The following is a 23,236-nucleotide window of genomic DNA, read 5'->3' as shown; positions in this document are numbered from 1 at the left end:
AAAAAAAAAAAAAGTGTCAGAATGACCATATGTTTGACGTCCAATAGCCGATGATAATATAAAAAAATCAATGTGCTCTAGTGGCGTCGTTAAATAAAACAATCTTTATTTTTTTTATCATCATGGGTATGTAATTCAAAGTTTAACCTTTACATGTCATAAGAAATACTTTGTGTACATGTATGTGTGGTGTATGTACGTATGTATGTATGTATGTATGTATGTGTGTGTGCGTGTGCGTGTGCGTGTGTGCGTGTGTGTGTGTGTGTTATCATTTTGCAACTTTGAGATTGCCCCTTTAAGACAACACTATTTTTACTTCCGCATTATCCGATCACGTGACATGAAAATCGAAGATGGCGGAACCCACAAAACGTGCCTGTGTATTGATACTAGGAGGTAATTTATGTAGCTTTTTTTCTGTCATCTTTTACTCAGCTTACATTTATTTCTTGGAAACTGACTATGGTTTAGGAATATACTTATGCTGTTGTTTGCCCGTTAAATGTTATTTGTCATATTCGTAAATGCAGATTTATCATGCAGCTAATTTTAGAAAGGGGTGGGCGAGTGACTGCTGCGTAACGTGAATTAGATTACCCGTACAGTGCGTACTGTTGAATCACGGCCTGTGTTGAAGGATCGAATTCTCCCAGTGATGAGTGGACCCGTTTTCGGAAAGAGTTCGACCTGTACCCCTATAATAAATCAGCAAAGTTTCTAAGACTAACCCGAAGCCTAACCTTAAAACTAACACTAAGGCCAAATAATAAAAAAAGAGTTGGTGATTGTCCTTTTGATCACACAAATCAGGATGGGGGGGGGGGGGGGGGGGGGAGGTTTTTAAATTTAGTTTTTCTGTGAAAAACTTTATAAAACCCTGGAGACCAGATACAGAGCTGGCAACTCCATAGCAAACGGGGTCTGCTGGCTGCCAGATGGACCTGGTGATGGTTTAACCCATTATGGTGCTTACGAAAGTTGAATTGCTGCTATCTTGATGCAATTTTAACAGTTTTTAACAAAATAAAAAAATAAAAATTAAGGGGTGGGCGCATTTTTCGGGTACGGGCATAGACGATCACCAACTCTTTTTTATTTTATTTGGCCAAACCACTGAAACGGGGTACAGGTCGAACTCATGCCCCATTTTCGGACTCCCCTCTCCCCCTAGTTTGAAGGGACGTAGAATGTGTGGTTCTCCTACATCCGAACCGTCTTACATACAATGGAAGAAGGAAGGAAATGGTTTATTTAACGATGCACTCAACACATTTTATTTACGATTATATGGCATCGGACATATGGTTAAGGACCATACAGATATTGAGAGAGGAAACCCGCTACATACACTGGTGACACCTAAGTCTGTGCACCCATATGTGACCTACCGGCCTCGGTGGCATCGTGGTTAGGCCATCAGTCTACAGGCTGGTAGGTACTGGGTTCAGATCCCAGTCGAGGCATCAAATTTTTAATCCAGATACCGACTACAAACCCTGAGTGAGTGCTCCGCAAGGCTCAATGGGTAGGTGTAAACCACTTGCACCGACCAGTGATCCATAATTGGTTCAACAAAGGCCATGGTTTGTGCCATCCTGCCTGTGGGAAGTGCAAATAAAAGATCCCTTGCTGCTGATTGGAAAGAGTAGCCCATGTAGTGGTGACAGCGGGTTTCCTCTCCAAATCTGTGTGGTCCTTAACCATATGACTGATGCCATATAACCGTAAATAAAATGTGTTGAGTGCGTCATTAAATAAAACATTTCTTTCTTTCTATATGTGACCTAAGCATTTGTTTTGTATTTTAGTTGACCCATCATTAAAAACAAAGTATAACCAAGGTTTTGTTTTGATTTTGTAAATTATGGTCACATAGTGATGAGTTCGTTTTGTTTAACAACGCCACTGGAACACATTGATTAATTAATCATCACCTATTGGATGTCAAACATTTGGTAATTCTCACTCGTAGTCATCAGAAGAAACCTGATACATTTTTCCTAATGCAGCAAGGGATCTTTTATATGCACTTTCCTGCAGACAGGACAGCACATACCACAGCCTTTGATGTACCAGTCGTGGTGCACTGGCCTGAACGAGAAAAAGCCCAATGGGTCCACTGATAGGGATCGTTTTACGGTGATGAAGCTCTAAAAATGATATTTATATATGTGTACAATGAAGTGCTATGTTTATTGTAATTACTGGTTAGAAAAATGTAGCATTTTGTTTTGATGTCACACTTTTTCCATTTTTATTTTGAATATGATGTCAACGAGAAAAAAGGTTTTTTGTTTTGGGTGACATGTCATTTGTTCAGTTGTTTAATCTGTGATTAACTAAACTCGCAACAGCTTTATGTTGCATTTATCAATTCAGTCTACATACATGTATCCATCTAAAACCCTGACACTACTGTGAACAAATATTCCACTTATCGAGAGTAGATGTAATGCCTCTTGAGACACACCACCTGTTTCCTTTGATTGTCGCTTGTCCTCTTAAGTCTACGTACCAGTAACACAAAGTACTTGAAGCCTATCATGGACTAATACAATCTATCACTGTTGTGAGATATAGATAAGGCAATTCCAACCCGAGAGACAAAATGTTTTGTCCCAAGGATTGGAATTGCCTTATCTATACCTCACAATGGTGATTGATTCTTTTTCTTGCCCATTTAATTACAGTAACAAAACAATTTTGTAAGCTACTTACAGTTTGTTTACTGTAGAACGATTCGTAAACATTTCACCTACAAACAACGAAACTCAATCATTTAATCGTACGCTGAAAAATATAGTCCATCTTATGCAGTGACATAAAAATGTAACAACTTAACAATAAATATAAAGTTATAAATATTAATTTGTTTAAATATTTTTAAAACAATGATACAACGTTAAATGGCAAAATTATTATATGTGCAGGGTTCGAATTTAAGAATTTGTCTCCTACCAGTGTTTCTGCCAGAAGGAAATTTTTGGGTATGGAATTTAATGCAACCAGTCAACAGGGGGTATAGGCCTCCCCCAGAAAGAAAATGGGTTAAGTTTAGGGTTAGGGTAAGGGTATGAAAATCATACAGTAATAATAAGAGTAGTTAATTGTGTCAAAACGTTAAGTTAAGAAAAAAAATCTACAAAAATCTACCATCTAGCAGAAACCCTGCCTACTGCAATTTAAAAACAAAATTCATAACAAATTACTTTTGGATTGGTTTTGTGGGTGATAGGTTCTTTTACACTGCTGCATAAAAATATATTTAAATGCAACTCTGTTTTAAATGGGTTTTTAATATTCGGCAACAGAGGGACATAAAATGCACATAGCATTAAATGACTTGCCTGTTTTTTGTTATATCTGCTGTGCTAGGCATCCAGTATTGGAACTAGTATAACAGAAATCAAGCAATAATATAAATCTGAAATACATTACCGGTACTCATTAAAGGGACAGACCCTAGTTTCAACCCATGAAAATTAACTCTTAAGTTTAGTTAATCTACAAACCTGTAACACATTTGGATAAAGTTACAATTGAGTGAAACATGAGTCTGTGACTTTGTAATGGTGAAAGACCGTCTAAAAATAGACTAAAATTCGACTCCATAACTGTTACCTCTCAGACGCATGTGCATTTTTAAATATATGAGAAATGCTTTTTGTGATATTAAAAAGACTACGAACGTGCGAAAATCTATAATATAAACAATAAGATCTAAGTAAAGTATGATTTCAGTTATCAAAAATGGCTCTAATAGTAAATGATATGCCTCAGTGTTTAAAAACTAGGGTATGTCCCTTTAATTATATTTTTAATGACAATAAATTTATGATAATGGAGGGACACATTGGAAAAGTAACAGATGGACACATGTATATGGCCCATTACTTGAGTCCAAATGGATTTAAATCTCAATAAATAGTCAGTAAAAGTATAGTTTGACATCAGTGGTTCATTGATATTTTGTTTTGGACCAGGTGAACACTGTTAATATTCATAAGTATAGTTTACAGCTGTAATATATGTGTAAGATAATTTACATAAAATTGAGGGGGCAGGACGTAGCCCAGTGGTAAGACGTTCGCTTGATGTGCAGTAGGTTAGGGATTAGTCCTTGTAGTCTAGGCACATTTTGGAGATTTGAGACTTGTTAAAGGGACACGCCCTAGTTGTTAACCATTACGGCGTTGTTTTTCGCTATTAAACCCATTTCTTCACAAATAAAAGTGCACTTTACTTACCGTTTATTATTTAGAATATACATTTCCATTCACCTGAAGTGTTTTTTTGGTAATCCTGGTGTTTGTAATACCACAAAATGCATTTTTCGTATTTCATAAAATGCCACGGGCCTCTGAGAAAAAACCATTGAGCAGACAAGGTCTAATCTATTTTTAGAGGGGATATTCCCATTTCAATGTCACAGACGTTGGTATACCACGTGACCGTTATCATTTTGGTTCGGTTTGTTTTCTCGTGCACGGTTCGCGCAATCAACATACGATTTGTTGTCGTTTGCTTGTTGTTCATTTGTGAGATTTTTCTTCACAGTTCGTGAACATTTTCAGTAACAATAAAGTTCAGACAAGTAAGTATCTCAATACAAAACGTTACAAACCCTTAAAACCAATAATTTTGCTAAGTCTTACGATATCTGGAGAGGGGATACAACCAGGACAGAACAGTTGGAACATGTCCAAGAGAGGTGAAAGGAACGCACCCCAAGTCTGTGCGCACTCTGTGAAATTTGTCATGGCGTAGGCATTGTTGTGCTTTGAACGACATCTACCAGTGACATCAGAATACTAACTTTCAAAATTATTTCAAGCAATTGAGACATAGAGATTCCCATGGTATTTATCGATATAAAACCTGCTTTTTCACTCCATTTGATAAAAACGTGATCTAAGTGTGTTACAGGTTTGTAGATTAACCAAATTATAATTTATTTTCGCTGGATGGAACTAGGGTGTGCAGCTTTACGGCATTTTTGGGTAGAATATGGTATACAGTCGTTTTTATATAACTAGGACTTGCTGATTCCAAAAATGCTGTATACCAAGCTGAATTTTGTGTTTTTAACCACCTAAAGCCCTAAAACAAGATGGCCACCAATCTTTCTATATGATTTCATTGCTTCTCAACTAATTGAGATATTATAATCATCTCAGCTCTGTTTTTGACATTTGAAGCACCCAGTAGTTCAATGAAAGCAAATTCAAGTATGTAGGATATAACAGTAAATATTTACAGGAAAGGTCAAGGTCACATTTTCAAGACCACTTCAATACAAGAAGAACCATATTATTTGTAATAGCTAATAGCCCAACTCTGTTATAGGGTTTTTCTTACACAAACAATATATTTAAACATGTAATTAAATATTCCAACTTGTCTTTACAATAGAGTATTTATGTTTGGTATTGGTGCACCTAATAGTGGGGGGGGGGGCTGGGGTAGGGGGTGGTCGGGGTGGGGGGGGGGAGTAGATGACCACATTTAATGTAGTATCAAGGTTTTGGTAATTTACAGGAAAGGTCAAGGTCAGTTTGCAAGGTGGTTACACAATACAACAAGACATTGTATTGTTTCTCTCTATAAACGTAATTTGGCCTTCACTGTAGTTTTTACATGTTGTGTTTTGGATAATTGATGAAATTAAAGACCAAAGTATAGCATCAGATTAATAACTAACATTTGAAACATATTATTGTAATATAAACATAAACTTCAAATATTGCATTGAAACACTGTTGTAGACTTCTTACGTTGGGTCACACAGACATTAAATCTATTATTGTTCAACTATGTCAACGTTCATGCAGTCACCTGCACATTTGCAAGCACCAGTGCCTGACAGTTTTGCCTTTCTGCATTTACATTTCTGAGAGGAACACATTGATGTGCAGCCACATGCAATTAGTTGCAAACAGGATGCTGGTACAGATGGTAGGGGTACTAAAACTGGTTGGATTTGGTCATCTTTCAGTTCAAAACCCATAGTTGTGGCAGGTGGAATATTTAGAAGTAATATACTGGCCTGAAGCCAAATGCTGGTTTGATAATGAAAGAAAGAAAGACTCACTCAGGGTTTGGAGTCGGTATCTGGATTAAAAATCCCATGCCTCGACTGGGATTTGAACCCAGTACCTACCAGCCTGTAGACCGATGGCCTGCCACGATGCCACCGAGGCCGGTAGGTTTGATAATGAGTGCTTTGTATGTGGTCTCTTGCAGCATCACTTGCTGGATGGAGCATTTTTGAACAGTACATATCTGGCCTTGTTTGTAGTGGCTGCATTGGGAACTTTATAGATCTTACAAATTAATGACTCAGCATTATGCATTGTATGTTCTCACTCTGTTAGAGGCTCTTTACCAAGGCCATCAAGAGTTGTTTTCTTGGTGTGACCAGACAGGTATGAAGTTGTATCACAACCTGTTAGCACATGAAAAAGAAGAAGTTGAGCTGTTGGGAATTGTAAACCATGTGTATCGATAACCTCTTTTACTGAAATGAATTTTTGTGTTTTGTGTGTCCCTCCCTTTAATCATAATGTGCAGCAGGAAAACATCAGTGTCTCTTTCAGAAACCACAATGGTGTCGGAACTCCATTCACACAGTGAAGTACAATTCGAGTATCGGCCTCCTCATGGTAACCTTGTTGATGTTGCTGTCTGGAGTTTTGCTTCTGACATCTGTTCCATACGTGAATCCTCCAGCAACTATAATACTCTTGTCTGATGGGGATGTACTGATCAGTTCATCTGATAAAAATCAATTTTGTTGTCTTGGTGGGATAGAAACCCAGGCCAGTCATGTGGTAAGGGTATTTGTCTTCACTCAATCTTTGTCCGAATAGCAGTTCCTCTCTTTCTCTTGACTTGATAGAATGATGTTCGTATCTGTCAAAAAGGATATTAATTCGACTGTACTTTGCACAGATTGGTAGACTGCCTGTACAAAAATATCTGCAAAATCACCAAATGTTAATGCATTTTGCGGCTTCCCTAAAGCAACAACCAATGCCTGGCCATCAATTATAAGTGTTGCCTCATTAGGGACTTCTATGGTCGCTAGACAAGATATGTTCTTTGTTAGTTCTTTCATAAGCACTGATTTGTGTCCTGTGCGAAGACTACCATCCATCTGTGCAAGTGACAGAGGTACTGGCAGAAGTTCGTGCTTTAGTATGTTTTTCGACCAGCTTAAGAAGCGATGAGTAGTCTTTGCAGGATAGACCTGTCTGTTTTTAATGTCTTTCCCTTGTCATTAGTCACCTTAGGAACATCATAAATGTTTGAAAATGCCAGTGACTTATTCTTTTGAAAAGGATCTTTGAACTGTTTTCCAAACTGTCCTTCACCAGTAAGAATCAGTCTGTCCCTCACAAATTCTCCAACTTGCTTCTGCCCTCGATCTCTTGCATGAAGCAATGACTCTGTAATCTCTTTTGTTGCCTGATCCTTCGTTGCAATGTTGCACAGTGTTGCATCATCATGTTCAACTTCTTGGAACACACCAAAAGTGTTTAGAACCTGCATAACTCTTTCTTCATCTTCACAATCTCTCTGTCTTCGGCTCTTGGTAGCTTCTTTGTGGACTAATGAATCATCGAGTGCAAGATCATAGAGCTGCCTAGTGACTGCTGCAATCTGTGCTCGTAGGTTAAATGATAAAGCCCTTCTAGTTAAAGCAGATATGGTCTTTGTTATTCCAACTATTCCACCTCCTCTCTTACCTCTTCCATTCAGCCATTCCTGAGACTGATCAGGATCCACTTGGTTGAATCTGGATTCCCCACCTTCACTACAGAGTTTCCCTCTCTGAACTGCTCAAGAACATCACTGGGCAATTAATTAATCTCAGCAAGGTATATAATACCCCATTTTGCATAATTTGTATGATAATATATGTGAAAACAGGGAAGCATACATTGGAATGCAAAGAGGTGTAGCTCCCAAATGCCATTCCTTGCACACAAATAAACATCAACAGCACTTTCACCATCTGCAGATATTCCCACTATAGCATAAAGTTAGGATCTTCAGCATGTCTTTGACCAAACCAAGATAGTACATTGCTAATTTTGGTGTATGCCAGATTTACATCAACAAAATTTCTGCTGGACCAATGTTAGAAATCTGAGGATTAGTTTAGAATTTCAAATGTGGTCATCTACTTTCTGTCTCTCCCCCCCCCCCCCCCCCCCCCCCCCCCCCCCCCCCCCCCCCCCCCCAACTGCTATTAGATGCACCAATACCAAACATAAATACTCTATTGTAATGACAAGTTGGAATATTTAATTAAATGTTTAAATATATTGTTTGTGTAAGAAAAACCCTATAACAAAGTTGGGCTATTAGCTATTAAAAATAATATGGTTCTTCTTGTATTAAAGTGTTCTTGAAAATGTGACCTTGACCTTTCCTGTAAATATTTACTGTTATATCCTATATACTTGAATTTGCTTTCATTGAACTACTGGGTACTTCAAATGTCAAAAACAGATCTGAGATGATTATAATATCTCAATTAGATGAGAAGTAATGAAATCTTATATAATATATGGTGGCCATCTTGTTTTGGGGCTTTAGGGGGTTAAAAACACAAAATTCAGTTTGGTACACAGCATTTTTGGAATCAGCAGGTCCAAATCATATAAAAACAACTGTATACCATATTCTACCCCAAAATGCCGTAACAACCATTTTCTAAAGCTCTTTTCCAGTTTTGTGCCTAGACTATTGGGCTGTTTCTCATTCCAGCCAGTGCACCACAACTGGTATATCAGTGGTTGTGGTATGTATTATCCTGTCAGTGGGATGGTGCATATAAAACATCCCTTGCCACTAATGGAAAACTAGTGCGTTTTCTTTCTAAGACTATATGTCAAAATTACCAAATGTTTGACATCCAATAGCTGATTATTAATAAATCAATGTGCTCTAGTGGTGGCGTTAAACAAAACAAACTTTAACTTGTTCCAGTGAACTGTCATTCTGTAATAGCGATTGATAGCAACTATACTCTGCCTAATTTTTAACCTTGCCTTGTTACGGGAAAAAAACCCAGTTTGTCTCTGGTCAGATGTGTGATGAGACTGATTTTTTTTTTTTTTTTAATTTTTTTTTTTTTTAAAGCATGGATTTATGCAGAAAAGTTGGATATATTTGGATACCGAAACAAGGGGCATTTTTATCAGAAATCGGAATACACGTCCTAGTTCATGCACGATGGCACTTTTTGCTCTAAATGCAGGTTCTACATATACGTCTTAGCAAGAAAAGCCCGGCAAAAATTAACGTCATAATGCGAGAAATAAATTTTAAAAGGTGACGCTCAAGGTCAAAATCAACACGTGCGCGCTGACCAGAGACCACAAATTTATTTTTTTGGGCGTTACATAAGTTTGACAAAAGCTGTTCATTTATGTACTTTTTTTTTCTCTCTTTTTTTGTTGTAGGTACTGGATTTATTGGTAGAAATCTTGTCCATTATTTAGTTCAGAATGAGCTGGTCTCTAAGGTGAGTTAACCCCATTACCTTCCTTTCTTCCATTCATTTTGTTTATACATCGGGTATGCACTTTTATTCGGTACTAACTGATTACAATGACCAGTTATTATGAAAATTCGCATATAGTTATAGGATCATGATATCTTAAACAAGTTCACGTTTTATCTAAAGCTCAGTATCAAAGGTCAAGGTCACTTACTAAAAATTAAAAATATTATGTCACCTCTAGTATCTTCATTTCGTATTCTATTTTCATGAAACTTCACATATATAGGAATATGACCATGACCTCTTGAATGAATTCACATTTTACCTGTCTGTCAAAGGTCAAGGTCGTTACTAAAAAAAACAAATATGAAGTCAACAACTGTATACTTCGTTTCTCATCTAATTCTTTTTTTTATGATGTGGCACGCATACGAATATCCTAGCCACATTTCACCTCTTTCACTCTTACTATAAATGGACATTACGATTTCACTGCTCTTTCCACTTCATTTCTTACGGTATTTGATTTACATGAAACTTCACATGTAGGACTAGAATCATGAAACCGCAAGGCAGGGGTTCCCCCAGAGGCATATAGTGTAGTGGGCCGCTACTCGTTAGGTGTTTAAGTAAGCACTTTGACATCGTGGAAGAACAGGGACGGGGCGTAGCCCAGTGGTAAAGCATTCGCTTGATGTGCGGTCAGTCTAGGATCGATCCCCATCAGTGGACCCATTGGGTTATTTCTCGTTCCAGCCAGAGCTCCACAACTGGTTTAACAAAGGCTGTGATATGTACTATTCTGTCTGTGGGATGGTGCATATAAAAGATCCCTTGCTGCTAATCGAAAAGAGCCTATGAAGTGGCGACAGCAGGTTTCATATCTCAGTATCTGAGTGGTCCGTAACCATATGTGTGATGCCATATAACTGTAAATAAAATTTGTTGAGTGCTTCGTTAAATAAAACATTTCTTTCTTTCTTGGAAGAACCTTAAATGAATTGCTGCTACACTTTAATTGGCCATGTGTGACAATCGACTGTTGGTTGTAACAACTTTTGAAACTTAACAGTACAAAAACCTAATTTGATGCACTGCCATAGACACCCTTTCCTTTGACAACGGTCGAAAGCTAATTGTCATAGACAACAAAGCTGGCATGCTTGAGGTGTGGCACCATCTTGTCTTCCCATCCACTTCACTATGAGTACAATTACAGTGAAACCTCTCAAAACAGGACCCTCTGTAAACCAGACATTTTGTGTGGTCCCCTTTTAAATATCTGTAGAGAAGAGAACCTCTGTAAACCGGATACCTCTTAAAACTGGATGTTTTACTTGGTCTCGAGGGTGTCCGGTTTAGAGTTTCGCTGTACTGAATTAGGCTCGGGAATTAGAATCTTTTCCAATGCAGGACGGGACGTAGCCCAGTGGTAAAGCGTTTGCTTGATGTGCGGTCGGTCTCGGTTCGATCCCCGTGGGTGGCCCATTTGGTTATTTCTCGTTCCAGCTGTATGTACTGTCCTGTCTGTGGGATGGTGCATATAAAAGATCCCTTGCTACTAATCGAAAAGTGTAGCCAATGAAGTGGCGACAGTGGGTTCCCTATCTCAATGTCTGTGTGACCCATTGGGCTATTTCTCATTCCAGCCAGTGTTCCACAACTGGTATAACAAAGGCCATGGTATGTGCTATCCTGTCTATGGGATTGTGCATATAAAAGATCCCTTGCTGCTAATCAAAAAGAGTAGCCCATGAAGTGGCGACAGCAGATTTCCTCCCTCAATATCTGTATGGTCCTTAACCATATGTCTGACGCCATATAACCATAAATAAAATGTGTTGAGTGCATTGTTAAATAAAACATTTCCTTCCTTTTCCAATGCCTTCTTTAAAATGTGCTGAGACGTCATTAAACAAACATCTGTCTGATTGACAAAGGCTGTGGTATGTGTTATCCTGTCTGTGGAAAAGTGCATACAAAATATCCCTTGCAGCATTAGTTAAAATGGTGCCGGTTTCCCTTGATGACTACATGTCAGAAATGACCAAATGTTTGACATCCAATATCTGATGATTTGATTAATCAATATGCTCTAGTGATGTCCTTAAACAAAACAAACGTTAACCGACTGAGACGTATTGACTGAACATTCCTTTCTTTTAAAAAAATAATTAAAACCTTTCTGTTTGTTTTAGGTACGAGTTGTTGATAAAGTCCCGCCACTAATGGCCTGGCTGAATGCAAACCACACAGTAAGTGTCTCATACTCAGTCTTTTTAGGTAGTTTGTATCCTTAGTCTTTTGATTCAGTCTTGTAAGTAAATTTGTGTCGGTGGTACTACATGTACTTATCTTAAAAAAATACATCCACTAATCCAGTCTATTTAACACAACCTACATACTCTTTTGGCTCCATGTTCAGTAAATTACGATAATGCATGTAGTAGGAAGGTGCCAAAAAAGAGAGAGAGAGATCATATATCCTATCCTATCCTATCCTATCCTATCCTATCCTATATAATATCAGTATTTCTGCCAGAAAGGATTTTTTGGGTATGGCGCTATGGAATTGAATGAACCACAGTCAACAGGGGGTATGGGGGATGGGTGGGGGCCTCCCCTAGAAAGAATATGGGTTAAATTCAGTGTTAGGGTAAAAAAAAATCACACAGTAATGATAAGAGTAATTAATTTGGTCAAAAGGTTAACTTTAAAAAACGTCTGACAAAAATTTGGGTATGGCACCATACCCGTTTTACCCTCTGGTAGAAAGCCTGAATCATATATAAATATATAAAAACATTGCTGGTGCTACAAAGTGGGGGTGGGGGGTGGGCACATACCCTCCTTACTCCCCCTTCCTAAGCCAGTGATGTAAGTAGTGTTGGACATTTGTTATAATACCGAATCTAATTATTTTAGTAAATTGATAAGGATCTGAATTACTAAGACTTAATATAAATAAAATATCTACTGTTATGTTCATAAAAATTAATAATTTTTGTGTGAATTTATCAATGAATAATATCGATCAGTTCACAAAATAATGACAAACAAAATTTAAAATTACAAACAAGTTATTCAGTTAAAATATACATTTATAAATAAGTTTTTAATGTCCTTTCCATAACCTGTTTCACGTAATGGAGTCCCATTTGACATAATGACATAATTTTTCTGATTTTTATCGATGGATAACATTCAGATTTTAGCGACATCATCCAATCAAAATGCAGTAAATCATATAACATAGCCCAGTGGTAAAATGTCCATCTGATGCGTGGTCAGTCTAGGATCGATCCCTGTCAGTGGGGCTATTTCTCGGTCCAGCCAGTGCACCACAACTGATATATCAAAGGCTGTGGTATGTGTTGTCTTGTCTGTGGGATGGTGCATATCAAAGATCCCTTGCTACTCTCTGAATGTTTGACATCAAATAGACGATAATTTATAAATCAGTGTGCTCTAGTGGTGTCATTAAACAAAACAAACTCAGTAGCCGATGATTAATAAATCAGTGTGCTCTAGTGGTGTCGTTAAACAAAACAAACTTTATAACAGCAGAAAGACTTTCTTTAAGTTTGTAATTCTACCAGAATAAGACTTGACAGTTTGTTAGTTTTACCTTTATTTCCTAAAATATCCATTTTGTTTACATATGCATGGAACAAGCCAAAAGACACATACACACACACACATTTCACAATGAATTTTGCCCTTCCTTCTTTCTCGGTTAATTATCTGTTAATACTTGTTTTTAATCAATTTGCAGGCGTCATTTGCGAGTCCACTGGTGGAATTCAAGCAGTGCAATTTAATAAATCCAGGTTTGTTCTTTGACTGATACAAAGCGAACCGTCATGTAATGTCTGGTATAATATCCGCCCGGTCCCCTCCATTATTATTTTTAGTTAGGGTTGAGGGTTAGGGTTAGGGTTAGTGTCAGGGTCAGGGTCAGGGTCAGGGTTAGGGTTAGGGTTAGGGTTAGGGTCAGGGTTAAGGTTAGGGTTAGGGTTAGGGTTAGGTTTAGCGTTGGGGTTATGGCTGGGGTTAGGGCTAGGGTTGGAGTTAGGGTTAGGGTTAGGGTTAGAGGAAGTGGGGACTGGGCGGATATTTTTCCGTAATGTCTAAGACTGGGGTTTTTTGGGTGTTTTTTTAAGCTGAAGACAGTAGTTCGGATACTATTAGAGCCTGACACATATTTCTCATGTAATGAAGTCTAGGATGGTGCATATAAAAGATTCCTTTCTGCTAATCAAAAAGAGGATTTCCTCTCTCATTCTTATTAAGTTTTTGGCCCTTGACCATATTCCGTCCATTAGGCTATTTCTCGTTCCAGCCAGTGCAACATGACTGGCATATCAAAGGTTGTGGTATGTACCACCCTGTCTGCGGGATGGTGCATATAAAAGATCCCTTGCTGCTAATCGAAAAAGAGTAGCCCATAAAGTGGCGACAAGGGTTTCCTCTCTCATTAAGTTTGTGGACGTTGACAATATTACTGTAAATGTGCTGACACTGTCCTCAGAGAATAGAATATTTGCATAAACCATTTATCGGTTATGCAAAAATAAATAGAGGTTATTACCAGAGTGTTTTTCGGTATTATCAGTATCATATATGTGAGCCTCTGGCGAGCATAATACATTATTTTTATTCCTAATATATGATATTGACGATACCGAAATACACGAGGGTAATAATCTCTTTATCATATAAGCTCAAGCTTAATACAACATGTTTTTGTAAACTGTACACGCAACTTTAATTCCAGTCCGCCATTACTAGATATTCAGATGACGTAATAATGTGGCGCGGTGTATTTTGGAAATGGAAATGACGTCATTTTGGATGTCCTTACATCAAAATAAAGTTATGCCTAACGTTTTTTGTTTTCTGAACACTGGACAGCTTTCAGTGTCAAATTGCCATTGAAATGTTTTTATTTGATGACTATGAATGCAAATACGTCAATCATGGAGTGTCACCCGAGTACGTTTGCTTAAAAGTCAATAAACCTAGTGCAGAGACCTCGACTAATTTACATCTAATTTGCAAAGTTATCAAATTCTTAAAGTATGTGATCTGAAAAACATCACATACTTTGATTGCACTGAAAATGTAAGATATTATATGATAAATTCAGGTAACCCATTTGTTTTTGTGTAAATAATGTCTTAAATGATAGCGCGAAAGAGAAATAGGTTACACTAAATTAGATTGACGTGAACGACATGCGAATGAAACAATCATTGAAATCTTCCGAGACCTGTGAGTGTGTTATTATTTCTTCTTTTTTTCTTTCTCATTGTAACTTGGTGGTGGAAAATATAATGCAAAATAAATGAAAGAAAAAAAAGACGGTGGCGTCGTGGTTAGGCCATCGGTCTACAGGCTGGTAGATACTGGGTTCGGATCCCAGTCGAGGCTTGGGATTTTTAATCCAGATACCGACTCCAAACCCTGAGTGAGTGCTCCGCAAGGCTCAGTGGGTAGGTGTAAACCACTTGCACCGACCAGTGATCCATAACTGGTTAAACAAAGGCCATGGTTTGTGCTATCCTGCCTGTGGGAAGCGCAAATAAAAGATCCCTTGCTGCTAATCGGAAGAGTAGCCCATGTAGTGGGGACAGCGGGTTTCCTCTTAAAATCTGTGTGGTCCATAACCATATGTCTGACGCCATATGACGTAAAATAATGTGTTGAGTGCATCGTTAAATAAAAGATTTCTTTTTTTAACTTGGTTGTGGAGTGTTTTTCTTGAATGTAATTTATTTTTTTCACACTGTTACCATGTTCAAACCAATCTATTCACATAGAAGGTCTCATTAAAGTTAAGTATTCATAAAAAGAGAAACAAAAAACATTTTCTTCATTTAGCATTCCAAATCAGGATTTCTGCCAGAGGGTATGAAGGGTAAAGTTATGGACCCTAAAATGGAGGAAATTAATGGAGACATTTTTCAAAATTTTACACAGATTATTAAATTTTTTCAAAGACATGAATGCAAAATTATTACATTGTTCAATTTTAAAAGATTTCAAAGTCCTAACCACTTACAATCTGTTGGGGTTTTTAAATTATTACCAGGGCTTCTAAAAAAATTAAGTGATTTTCAAAATTTACTAGCCACAATTAAAAATTCACTAGCCCTACTTTACTTTAAGCTAATACAATAGACTTCTTTCTCATTCCACTGTGTGTGTGCCCGTTGCGGAGTTACTCGAGGACGCAAACCGCGAGATTTCACAATTTCTGCAAATTGGGGGGCAAAAGCAATGGGAGGCACCACGACCATTGTTCAATTATTAACTGTTCTAATTGCATATGTCCGGGAAATTCGTTATCCTTTCATCGATATCCAACCAATGGATATTGGAAACGTTTGTGGGTAATCGTTTCACGTAGAAAACGATTTTAATGTTACTCTAAGTACGAGGGTTTGTTTGGCACATTTTGTAGGAGAGAAGCCAGTGAACGCATAAGGGACCAAAACCATACCGGTTCTGTACAGGACGTTCCTACACAGGGCGGTCTAGTATACTTAAATATGGTGGAAAACACATTAACAGTAAAGAAAATAAATATATATTTTTTATATAAAGAAAATATATGTATATTTCGGATTATAATCAATAAAATATATTACATGTGCGTGTGTAAATATATAAAAAAAATATGTAGTCAGAACAGCTCTGTACAGAACGTTCCTATACAGGGCGGTCTAGTATTCTCTACTTAGATATGGTAGTAAACAGTAAATAAAATAAAATAAATATATATTTTGTATATACAGAAAATATATGTATATTTCAGACAATACTCAATAGAATATATATATATATATATATATCTATATGAACTTTTAATGTTATTATTACTCAGTGTGTTTCAAATTTAATTATAAGTATTGTCTGTTATTTCTTTTACGTTCATCTAGGTATGAACAAAAAAATCATCCGCACACTTATGTGAGAACGTCTTCGCCGATTCACACAGTTTACGGATGATTTATTTTGTTCATACCCCTATGAACGTAAAAGAAATAACAGACACTTCTTAAATAATAATAATAATAATGATATATAAATATATATAGATTGATGACGGCTCTGTACAGTACGTTCCTATACAGGTTCGTCTAGTATTTTTTATACTTAGATATGGCTGAAAACACATTAACAGTAAAGAAAATAAATATATTTTGTATAATACTCAATGCGTTCATGTTGACACTGTATAAAAACGTGTGTATGGGTAAACAGAACAGCACCTACCTTCAAACCCCCCCCCCCCCCCCCCCCAAATCCCCCTTTTTTAAATTCCCACTTTATGGATATACATGTAACAGCATAAAATCTCTTCTTTTTTAAAACTTTTCCCAATTAGATAGACACTAAGAAAAATGCAACAAAACACCTGATGATATATATATATATATATATATACAGTCAAACCCGCTTATTTGCATACCCTCGGTGCTGCTCGATTTTGTGCAATTAACCGGGTTAGTCGATTAACCGATAGAGTACCGACTTTCACTTTGTAACAGCCATCCAACTACAAAGTGGCATGGGAGACAGTCTAGCATAATGCGGTACTTCATACCGGAACTATTACAGTTAACACATGTCACATGCAGTTGGATATATATAAATGTAAAAAAATATATCTATCGATATATATAATTAGCATGGCGTTTTTGTTTTAATCTACCAGACCAGAAATCATTTTCTAAAAAACCAACAACGTCCGTCACTGGGCGTCGTTTTCTAAAAACACAAACTGGCGTCGTTTTCTAAAAACACAAACTTTGTGCATTAAAAAAACCCCGCCTAGGACGATTGATCTGTAATCTTTTAATTATTAACAAGGCTTCTCAACATAACGTAATAATTGATACAGAACAATGATTGCCCTGAACACGTCAATCGAATAGGGCCTCAATAGTTGAGTGCGCATGCGTACAAGCGCACAGGCGGTACTTCTAAAAATAATAGTCGGAGAGTTACTTGTTATTGAGATGGCCTCTGATTAACAGCAATATATTGCAAACAAAACATTAGGTCTTAGGTTTATTCAACTTAATTATGTCATTCTTAAATCTTGTAGTCGGGTATTGTGATTCACCAGTAGTAACGTGCACACCATCTCATTTGCATGTCACACGTCGACTCTGTAAACAGCGATTACACTTGCAGTCGGCTTACCACACAGTGAGCTCAAACAAAACAGATTAATCGGTGATTTATTTGAGTTTTTTTGCCAAAGTTTGATAGACATTCTCAGTCATTTGTGACATTAATTTAGCACCAAAAAAAAAAAAATCGTTATTTATATGTGCAAATAACCGATATATAGCCTGTAGTCTGTGCAATTAACCGGATGTTTTGTAGTGTTATAAGGGCAAATGGTTCCGTGTTGGGTGAAAATAGTCGATTAACCGAATTATGCTATAAACCGATGTGCAAATAAGTGGAGTTGACTGTATATATATATATATATATATATATATATATACGGTCAAACCTGTCCTAGCGGCCACCTGTACCCAGCGGTCACCTGCCTTAAGTGGCCACTTTTTTCCTCCCAAACGATTTATAATGTAAATGCACCTTTAATAAGTGGTCACCTGTCTAACGCGGCCAGCGGCCACCTAAATCGGATCCCAAATCGCTAAAATACCTGCATTATGCGGCCACAGTAAAGTTTTACTGTTATATAAAAGGGATATTTTAACAACAGCGATACGGTGCAGCAAATAACCAATCTTCACACCTTCAGGAATACTAGTACCCATTTAGTCCCAACATCTCCACTGTGTATCAATTAAGGAAGTATGAATCTGACATGCATCTAATTGCCTCTGGGCAGGCTACGCTTGACATTTGTAGATTTACTTACTATGACAATACATCGCATGAAGTCGGAATTAAATAATTAAATGGAAAAAGAAAACAAACTTGTGGAGAACGGTTAATTTAATATATTCTATTTGCATTATTTCTGAAGGAGACAACATGTCTAAAGTTGATTTATAGTCAACTATGAAGCACACATCCGTTAATTAGCAGTACAGACGGTAAAACAAGAAACAACAACAAATGTTTTAAAGACTATATATGTGGCAACCTGTCTTAAGCATTTATCTACTCCCTTGTGTGGCAGCTTAAGACAGGTTTGACTGTGTGTATATATATATATATATATATATGTGTGTGTGTGTGTGTGTGTATGTATATATATATATATATATATTCTCTCTCTCTCTCTCTCTCTCTCTCTCTCTCTCTCTCTCTCTCTCTCTCTCTCTCTCTCTCTCTCTCTCTCTCTCTCTCTCTCTCTCTCTCTCTCTCTCTCTCTCTCTCTCTCTCTCTCTCTCAAATATATATATTGATCGATGCCATAACCTGTTGATGCCATAACCTATGGAATCTGTCAAATGTTTTGTTTATACTTTTTGCGAGATAGCCATATTTAATCTGGCAAATGTTTGTTTATACTTTTTGCGAGATAGTCTTTTAATCTGGCGTTATCAAAACCCTCGGGTACGAGTTGCAGAGACTTTGTCCAAGTTGTTGCACTGCTTTTTAATTTGAACCATTCCGCTGTAAATTTCAGCGGACTGTTTTCTACGGCCATTATACCATCTAATTCGAAATATGTACATGTTAGTTGCCAAAGTTTAAAAGTCTCCTACGAAGCTACTCAAGTCGCCCATAACAACCTGTCTGTCACGCCCCCCAATTTGTAAATAGACTAGTTTCAGTCTATTTTGTCAAGGGACGTTACTCTTCACGCGCATGTGCAATAGGAATGCGAAATACCTCTATTTTACTAAATAATAGTAATAATCAGATATGTCACCTAAAGAAGAAGATAGAGCTTAAAAACACTGATATTGGGGGGTTGGGGGCGACAGGATATTCATATTTACAAAATAGACGTAACTGCAACATTTGCCAATTTGTTTTCACTAGCCGTCGGGCATGGCAATAGTAGTTATTTAATAGCCCAACATTGAATATCACTAGCCATGAAAGTGGGGCTACCATAATCTAGAAGCCCTGTCTGGCATGGCAACAGTAGTTATTTACTAGCCCAACATTGAATATTACTACCCTCAAATTGTGTTCTGGTAGAAAGCCCGCAAATATAGACAGGAAATAAAAAAAACTATTCAAAATATTTTACTGTTACATTTTGTTCGTAACCTTTCTTCTTCAGGTTCTGTTGATGCAGCCTTTGCACTGGATGATGGTCAGTTTGATTACGTCTTCAATCTCGCTGCCGAGACCAAATATGGACAAACAGAACCAGTGAGTACATGCATTTGTCGAGTATCTAGGATCGATCCCCATCGGTGGACCCATTGGGCTATTTCTCGTTCAAGCCAGTGCTCCACAACTGGTGTAACAAAGACCCTGGTATGTGCTATCCTGTCTGTGGGATGGTGCATATAAAAGATCCCTTGCTGCTAATCGAACAGAGTAGCCCATGATTTGATGACAGCCAGTTTCCTCTCTCAGTGTCTATGTGGTCCTTAACCATATGTCTGACACCATATAACTGTAAATAAAATGTGTTGAGTGCGTCGTTAAATAAAACATTCCTTCCTTCCTTGTCGAATATAGGGGCAGGATGTAGCCCAGTGGTAAAGTGCTTACTTGCCATGAGGTCGATCTTGGATCGATCCCCGTCGGTGGGACCATTGGGCTATTTCTCATTTTAGCCAGTGCACAAAGACTGGTATATCAAAGGCCCTGGTATGTGTTATTCTGTCTGTGGGATGGTGCATATAAAAGATCCCTTGCTGCTAATTGAAAAGAGCAGCCCATGAAGTGGCGACAGCCAGTTTCCTCTCTCGGTGTCTGTGTGGTCCATAACCATATGTTTGATACCATATAACCATAAATAAAATGTGTTGAGTGCGTCGTTAAATAAAATATTTCCTTCTTTCCTTCCTTCCTCTCTCTCTTTGTCTGTTTGTCTTTCTCTGTGTCTGTCTCTCTGTCTCTCTGTGTGTCTGTCTATTTGCCTCTCAGACACTCACTTGCTCGCTTGCTCTCTCGTTATCTCTCGTTATCTCTCTCTCTCTCTCTCTCTCTCTCTCTCTCTCTCTCTCTCTCTCTCTCTCTCTCTCTCTCTCTCTCTCTCTCATAACAACTGAAACTTATTTCACTCGTGACATAAACATGATACGTAATGGAAGCTCATTTAATAGCCTCTAAATCTTTACTGTCTATGATTTTCCAGGTCTACAAAGAAGGAATCATTCGTCTCAGTCACAACTGTTCGACGACCGCCGCCTCCCACAAAGTCAAACTCTACATGGAGTTCTCCACCGGTCAGATGTATTCTTCGGAAAAGGTAAAATTGTGTTTCAAAGACAACACCGGCCTCGGTGGCTTAGTGGTTAAGCCATCAGACTACAGGCTGGTAGGTACAGGGTTCGCAGCCCAGTACCGGCTCCAACCCAGAGCGAGTTCTTAAGGGCTCAATGGGTAGGTGTAAGGCCACTACACCCTCTTCTCTCTCACTAACCACTAACCAACTAACAACTAACCCACTGTCCTGGACAGACAGCCCAGATAGCTGAGGTGTGTGCCCAGGACAGCTTGCTTGAACCTTAATTGGATATAAGCACGAAAATAAGTTGAAATGAATGAAATCAAAGACAACATTCAGTCGGTTGAGTGCTCGCCTGAGGTGCTTGCGTCGCAGGATCGAACCACCTCAGTGGATTCATTCAACTGATTGGGATTTTTTTCTCATTCCAACCAGTGCACCACAACTGGACAAATGCTGTGGTATGTGCTTTCCTGTCTGTGGGAAAGTGCATATAAAAGATCCTTGCTGCTAATGAAAAAATGTAGCAGGTTTCCTCTGATGACTACGAGTCAGAATGACCAAATGTTTGACATCCAATAGCTGATGATTAATTAATTAATGTGCTCTAGTGGTGTCATTAAACAAAACACACTTTATTTCAGATGTTATGTATATTGCATTCCTCTGTGAAATTTAACTTTTTGGGTTTTTTTTTTTTAATGTAGCCCATTTGATTGCGACCATGTAAATTTAATTAATGTGTGAGTAAAATATAGGTCATATAAATTGAGACTTCCATATGCAATCATTATTTTCATGCTTATATCCAATTACGTTTCAAGCACGCTCTCTTGGGCACACATCTCAACTATGCTTTCCAGACAGTTCGTCCTCTGGACGTTTCGTCCACAGACAAATTCGTCCACCATATAATTTGTCCACAGACAATTCGTCCACCCTCCTCCACTCGATTACAACATTTAGACCAATAAATCTATAATGTTATTTCTTAGCCATTGAAATGGTTAATTATTTTCGTTTTGTGGTAAACTACTAGTATATGAAACAAACTAAATTTTAGTGGCACTTTCAACTTGTTATTGTCTGTCTGTGTCCATTATTTATAGTACTTTATTGATATGTTTTTATTCAAATTGCTCTTCAATTACATAATTCTATAATTCTGACACACTATTTAGAAAACAAAGCGAGTAACTAAACTAAAATTTCGTCATTTATGCCAAAAACACCATAACGTGATGTCATTTGAGGTAACCAACCAATAAACAACGATATTATGTCAATTCCGCTACCAGGTTCCAGCTAAGTTCTAAATTTAACTATAAAAATTATAGTGGACGAATTGCCTAAGAATAATGTTTGGTTGTGGACGAATTGTCTCGAGTTCAACAGTGGACAAATTTTTAGTGGACGAAACGTCTGTGGACAAAACTTCTAGATGATGAATCATCTGCATCCCTCAATTTTTTATTTATTTTCATGCTTATATCCAATTACGGTTCAAGCACACTCTCTAGGGCACACATCTCAACTGTCTGAGCTATAGAAAAAAGTGGGTTAGTTCTTAGTTTTTGCTGAGAGAGAAGTGTAATTGGTCGATATTTAAATTGTTATTTATAGATGAAATGTCACCTGGACATGGTAGTCTACGCAATGCTGTTAGATCTACTAGTAGACCAGTAGAGCTAACTTTAATCAGATTGGAAAACAGTTGTTAGTTTTTGCTAAGAGAGAAGCTGACCCTACCCATTGAGTAGTTGAAACTCGCTATAGGTGGAAGTCGAAACCGGGATGCGAACCCAGTACCTACCAGCCTTAAATCAAATGGTTAACCTCTACAGCACTGAGGCTTTTAACTTTAAAAATCATTTCATTTCATCTTATTTTCATGCTTCTAATCCAATTATGGTTCAAGCACGCTGTCCTGGGTACACATCTTAGCTATATGGGCTGTCTTGTCCAGGACAGTGAGTTAGTTGTTAGTGGTTAGAGAGAAAAAAGAGGGTGCAGTGGTCTTACACCTACCCAATGAGTCGTTAAAACTCACTCTGGGTGGGAGCCGGTACCGGGATGCGAACCCTGTACCTACCAGCCTTGTGTCCGATGAAAATGAGAGAGAAGAGGGTGTAGTGGTCTTACACCTACCCAATGAGTCGTTAAAACTCGCTCTGGGTGGGAGCCGGTACCGGGATGCGAACCCTGTACCTACCAGCCTTAAATCGAATGATTAACCTCTACACCATCCAGGCTTATAACTTTAAAAATCATGTTAAGCTTTTTTGTTTTCCCACATTTAAGTTATCTCCCTTATCTAAAGGGGGCAGGACGTAGCCCAGTGGTAAAGGGCTCACTCGATGCGCGGT

At 37.8% G+C, this 23,236-nt stretch overlaps 1 protein-coding gene across 1 annotated transcript in view; it reads left to right on the top strand.

Moving 5' to 3' along the window:
• Positions 1 to 350: 350 nt before the first annotated feature.
• Positions 351 to 23,236, top strand: part of LOC121373031 (dTDP-D-glucose 4,6-dehydratase-like) — a 36,290-nt gene continuing 13,404 nt past the window's right edge. Inside the window, exons 1-6 of the mRNA XM_041499475.1 lie at positions 351 to 399; positions 9,477 to 9,538; positions 11,716 to 11,772; positions 13,293 to 13,347; positions 19,749 to 19,840; positions 20,778 to 20,891. Coding sequence (XP_041355409.1) covers positions 357 to 399; positions 9,477 to 9,538; positions 11,716 to 11,772; positions 13,293 to 13,347; positions 19,749 to 19,840; positions 20,778 to 20,891 — 423 coding nt within the window. The 5' untranslated portion in view covers positions 351 to 356. The remainder of the gene's footprint in view (positions 400 to 9,476; positions 9,539 to 11,715; positions 11,773 to 13,292; positions 13,348 to 19,748; positions 19,841 to 20,777; positions 20,892 to 23,236) is intronic.

The sequence above is a fragment of the Gigantopelta aegis genome, chromosome 5, assembly GCF_016097555.1.
Source record: "Gigantopelta aegis isolate Gae_Host chromosome 5, Gae_host_genome, whole genome shotgun sequence".
In the NCBI taxonomy this organism is placed as follows: domain Eukaryota; kingdom Metazoa; phylum Mollusca; class Gastropoda; order Neomphalida; family Peltospiridae; genus Gigantopelta; species Gigantopelta aegis.
The sequence above is the reverse complement of the archived record's forward strand: the minus strand, read 5'-3'. Positions and strand labels throughout refer to the sequence as shown.